General features: G+C 37.4%; 1 protein-coding gene across 1 annotated transcript in view; it reads left to right on the top strand.

Annotated features, from left to right (window-relative positions):
- The window catches only part of LOC136846933 (uncharacterized), a 42,663-nt gene extending 38,117 nt beyond the window's left edge, over positions 1–4,546 (top strand). Inside the window, exon 2 of the mRNA XM_067118187.1 lies at positions 4,248–4,546. Within this exon, the coding sequence (XP_066974288.1) occupies positions 4,248–4,546 (299 nt within the window). The remainder of the gene's footprint in view (positions 1–4,247) is intronic.
- Positions 4,547–6,000: the final 1,454 nt, after the last annotated feature.

Below are 6,000 nucleotides of genomic sequence, written 5' to 3' on the forward strand. Positions count from 1 at the left end.
CCTACAAGAACCTTACCTAAATGAATGATTAATCTGGGAATTAGTTGTATTTACCAAAAGGAAAAGAAGTGAAAACTTTCTTGAGTGGTTACTTACTTGAAAGAACTTTTACATACAATCTATACTTATTTAAAAGTAAGATTGTCGAATTATGGTGCCTTGCTCAAAATGGATTGCAGTGAGTTTTTGTTTTTATGTTTATCTTTCGAAAAATTTTTATCTGAATACTGAATAGCGGGCTCTCGTTGGTGCCTTTGAATATGAATACCAGGAAGGTTTTAACTTAGACATTTTTATTCAACAGATTTAAAACCTGTTTCTATGTCTGTCTCTCTTTCACGCACACACACACACACACACACACACGTATGCTTTTGAATATGGATACCAGGGCAATTTAAATTCCGAGCATTTATTGTATACATTTTATAACCTCTTTCAATGCCTCTCCTTCACACACACATACACGCAAACACACACACACACACACACACACACACACGCGCGCACACAACACACGCGTATGCTTTTGAATACCAGTTAAATTTAAATTCCGAGCATTTATTGTATACATCTTATAACCACTTTCTGTCTCCCTCGCACAAATACACACACACACAAGCATACACAAGCACAACACACACGAATGCCTTTGGATATAAATACCAGGAAAATTTAAATTCCGAGCATTTATTGTATACATTTTATGACCACTTTCTATGTCTCTCCTTCACACACACACACACACACACACACACACAAGCACATCACACACGAATGCCTCTGGATATGAATACCAGGAAAATTTAAATTCCGAGCATTTATTGTATACATTTTATGACCACTTTCTCTGTCTCTCCTTCACACACACAAACAAACAAACAAACAAACAACCCACCGACAACACAATCGGTTATACAAAGTGAATATAAAAAGACATTCTCTCGTTCCGTTCGTCGTGTGACAAGAATGTCTAAACATTTGAATTAATATGCAAGCCACTCTCTACGCGGCACCTTCTTCTTCTTCAGTCCTACGAGGAATGAGGAAGTGTCGCGAAGGATTATTTAAAAAGAGAAAATAAAAAATAAGTAAGGAAAGATTTGTATCTTGTGGCGTCGCTGACACACAGATACAGAAGATTTGGGTTACGGAAACTTTTTCTCGGAGCCATTCTTCGCCGTGGCTTTGAATAACCTTGCGATCGTCAGTAACAGGGCCTATTTTGATAGCAGCTGTAATAGTTCCATTTCCTCTGCCTCGTTTTAAATGGGATACACTGTATATTTTCATTTTTTTTTTATTAGTGTTTATTTGCTTTCGTATACTTAGGATCTTATATGGTGTGCTTGCCTTCATTTCCCTTAAGTGGTGTGCTTGCTTTCATTTCCCTTAAATGGCGTGCTTGCTTTCATTCCCCTTAAGTGGTGTGCTTGCTTTCATTTCCTTAAATAGCGTGCTTGCTTTCGTTTCCTTTAAATGGCGTGCTTAGTTTCATTTCCCTTAAATGCTGTGCTTTTCATTTCCCCTAAAGTGTGTCTTTATTTTCATTGTCCTTAAATGGTGTGCTTACTTTCATTTCCCTTAAATGGTGTGCTTGTTTTCATTTCCCTTAAATGCTGTGCTTACTTTCATTTCCCTTAAATGGTGAGCTTACTTTCATTTCCCCTAAATGGTGTGCTTATCCATTTCCTTTACATGATGGGCGCTACTTTCATTTCCCTTAAATGGTTTGCTTACTGTCATTTCCCCTAAATGGTGTGCCTACCTTCATTTCCCTTACATGATGGGCCTACTTCCATTTCCCAACCCCAATTTTAAAAGGTATACGTACTTTTATATTACTGGCTTCTTTTGAAATCTACTTGCTTTCAATCCGTAAGCGCCTCCCTTAAGAGGTATACTAATTTATCTTCATAGCAACCTGTTAGATTGCAGTAAAAGACATTTATCTCCATATTCGCTTTTATGATCGGTTTTCCAATTTGCTGAGATAATAATGATTTAAGCCAGTTTTACTAAATGGTGTGTGGTCTACTGTACCTGAAAGGAAAATGTAATACATATATATATTATATATATAATATTTAATATATATATATATATATATATATATATATATATATATATCTTTGTGTGTGTGTGTGTGTGTGTCAATGTGTATGCGTATATATATATATATATATAGGTATACTATAGTTATATATATATAATATGTTATACTATATATAAAATACAATTAACTCTCTGTAACATGAAACCACACAAATTATCGGTTTTTCTTTACTGAGATATATTTTCAGAAAGCCAATGGCTTTACTGAAATGTGGTCTTACTAATATCTTTCTTCTCTAGGAAAATGTCATTCATTACATTATATAAATATATATATATATATATATATATATATATATATATATATATATATATATATATATATATATATATATATATATATAAATGAATGGCGTCTACAGAAGAAAGATATTACGCTAAGGATCACACCTTCTAAAGCAAGAAAGAAATTTCTGACTGAAAAATATATCTACGTAGAAGAATATAATTCGTCATTAAAACATGAAATTGGATTATGTTTTCTTTCTTATGAGGTTTCATGGTACAGAAAGAGGAAGAGTACAATTGAATGATATTTTATCCTCACAGAGAAATTACAGTTTCTGTTTTGGATGGGGCAAAAATCCGATAGAGTAAATAGAAAAAGTGTATTTTTTTGGTAAAAGAAATTCAAAGTATATATCACTGGAAGGAAGTCCAGGTAAACGGAAAATTAATGATAAAAATTCAAAAACAGTTCATAAGAAAAGCCACAATAGATAACAAAAAAATATTAAATGATACTATGCACCCACCAGACATACGCACACACACACACACACACACACACACACACACACATATATATATATATATATATATATATATATATATATATATATATATATATATATATATATATACAGGCGCGCGTGTGTGTGTGTGTATACTAGACGCAGCCAGTAATTAAGAATGTCCCAATCGTCTTCGGCCAATCTATAAAAAAGGCCCCAAGTACCTTCACAAGCACATACACACAAACACAAACACACACACAAACGCACGAGAAACGCCGCCTCGCAGAATATACACGTTTCCCTCAGAATGCTTATAAGAATCTTATCCGGCCAAGGGGTAAAGGAAGGTAAGAGGGAGGGAAGAGAGGGGGGGAGGAAAGGTACTGGGTAAGAGTGGGCAGGGGTTGGGGTGGGGGGAGAGAGAGAGCAAGAGCTGCAAAAGGCCACCACGCACAATAAGCGGCACCGCGAGCATGCCACCTACCGAGATAAGAGGAAATGCTCCCGCAATTTCTTGATCCGCTGAACAGCAGATATCTTTTATTAGCTTATAAGTTGTCCCGTGCAAGTGGCGGAGTGTTGGCGCTGAAAGATGGCGCCTGGCGATAACGACAACGTACGACGAAGGAATGGAGAGGGGACGATCATAATAGACGCTAAACTCTACAAGAAAGGCGGGAGATAAGGAGGCCCGAGTGACACGCAGAAGGAATTTGTGTGTGTCTCTCTGCGCTAAAAGCTGACAAATAGTAGGAGAACGGTGGACACGGAAATAGAGGTCATATATATGTTCGGTGCAAAGGTGTAAGTGAATGTCTTTTAACCTGTGTGGGGTATTCTAGTTGACACACACACACACACACTATATATATATGTATATATATATATATATATATATGTATATATATATAACCTGATCACTTGCACAATTGTTCTGTGCATTAATGTGATTAATAACAGGACCTCATTTAATAGGATGGTATCTAACAGAGATTCTTACTTAAAAAAAGTTAAAAGCTTTCTAGGACTGTCTGTCCTCATCATCTGGTAGCTATATATATATATATATATATATATATATATATATATATATATATATATATATATATATATATATATATATATTATATATATAATGTATGTATTAGCTATATATATATGCATATATAGTGTATGTGTGTATGCTACATAAGTACACATAATACAGGCAGAATGTCATCAGACAAAAAGTAAAGAAGAGAGAGAGATAAACTCAGGGAACGAACAAGAAAGCAGAATGATTTCCGAAGTCCCCACATAAAACTAATCACATTAAATTTGTCACATGAAAAGAAGGGATCCCCTCGCGCGGGGTTTGACAAACAACCCCCCCACCACCACCCCCCTCCCAAAAAGTCGAATCCAATAGAGACTTGACTTCGGCGTCTTATCTTGCATCAGAATTTAATGTTCAGAGGAGACTTAGAGACTCAGATAGTCAGGGAGGCAGAGACTCAGAAAGTCAGAGGCTCAGAGAGTCAGAGATTCAGAGAGTCAGAGGCTCAGAGACTCATAGTGTCAGAGACTCAGAGACTCAGATAGTCAGAGGCTCAGAGAGTCAGAGACTCAGAGGGTCAGCAGCTCAGAGACTCATAGAGTCAGAGACTCACAGAGTCAGATTCAGAGACTCAGAGAATCAGAGAGTTAGAGAGTGAGTCAGAGGCTCAGAGATTCAGAGGCTCAGAGATTCAGACACTCAGAGGCTGAGAGAGTCAGAGAGTCAGAAAGTCAGAGGGACACGCGCACAGACAAACATAAACCCTGACGTCTAACCGAGCCACTCAGAAAGCCTTGGCTGAAGGTGGGCACTACTTGACCCCTGACCTGGTCAGGTGTGGCATAAAGCACCTGCAGCGGGGACGTATCCCACGCGCAAGGTACTGCGGGAATAAACGCTCTTATTGAGCTACGGCGTAAGGGTCACTTCCGCCGTTTCCCGGTCGTCGCAACTCGCGCCTTGTTCGGGAGAATATAAGATTTCTGAGACGCATCACCTATTTTTAAGCCTTGGCAATTCGCATAAATCTCTCGCCCTTTTTTCTTTTTTTATTTTTATTTTTTATTTTTTTGCTAAACGTCTTGTGACGCCTGGTAAGCGGATGACCTATGATTACCAACAATAAACGTATCGCGGAATCAGTCGTGTCCTTACGGAGACGCACGGACAAAAAAAAAAAAAAAAATAAAAAAAAATAGAGGCGACTTCGACGTACATATCGAGGTTACATGAACGCCTTACGAATTTCTCAATATCCCACTGTCGACCTCTATCGGAGGGTGGTGGAGGAAGGGGTAGGTCCTTGAGAAGGAGACCTCCTAATCCTTCTCCCCCCACCTCCTCCTCCTCCTCCTCAGTCGTGATGGTGATGGGGTGAAGATGATGGTGAGCAAGAACGCGAGGTAAATGTTAAGGCCACAATACGATGGTGACTGCAGTTGCTCCTGACGGGTAGAATCACTCTGAGGATCAGTAAAAGGATTCTCGGGGAAAATCATTTATGATGTGGTGTAAAATTTCTGCTGTTTAATAATGGGTGTCTTGCGGATATCTGTTGCAAAATATATATATTTATTGAAAGGGGTAAGAATTCGCGTGTGTGTGTGTGACTGCTTATTGATTTTGCAAGTGAATTATTCATTTGGGAGTGTGACTGTATCTATGTGCGGCTGTGCTCAGATATGAGAACTGACATTGCCCAGTTTATATTGTGGTCATAATTTCTATCCGTCAAACTCCTAGAATTTTGTTTTAAAAATCATAGATAAAATATTCAGACTAAAATTATTATGCAATTAAATTTGCTAAAGAAGCAAATGCGCGTGTCTTTACATTTTACTTTAAATCTTGACAGAGTTAAGCACAACCTCGCCTAAAAATTTAACTGATTTATATTCATTAGTTTTCATCAGCTTGTTTTAATAATCGTTTAACGACAGGCAGAACGTGTAAATTCAGAAAATCTTCCCGAATGAAAGCGACCCTCGATAATATTTACTTTTCAATTTGGCCTGAATTAATTAAGGAAAATATGTCGGTTGCTCCAACCGAATACTAAGTAATGACTTATTACAGTTTAATTCACTTAAATTTGGTTTTCGTTTGCGATTA

This window comes from Macrobrachium rosenbergii, chromosome 16 (assembly GCF_040412425.1).
Source record: "Macrobrachium rosenbergii isolate ZJJX-2024 chromosome 16, ASM4041242v1, whole genome shotgun sequence".
NCBI classification, from domain to species: Eukaryota; Metazoa; Arthropoda; class Malacostraca; order Decapoda; family Palaemonidae; genus Macrobrachium; species Macrobrachium rosenbergii.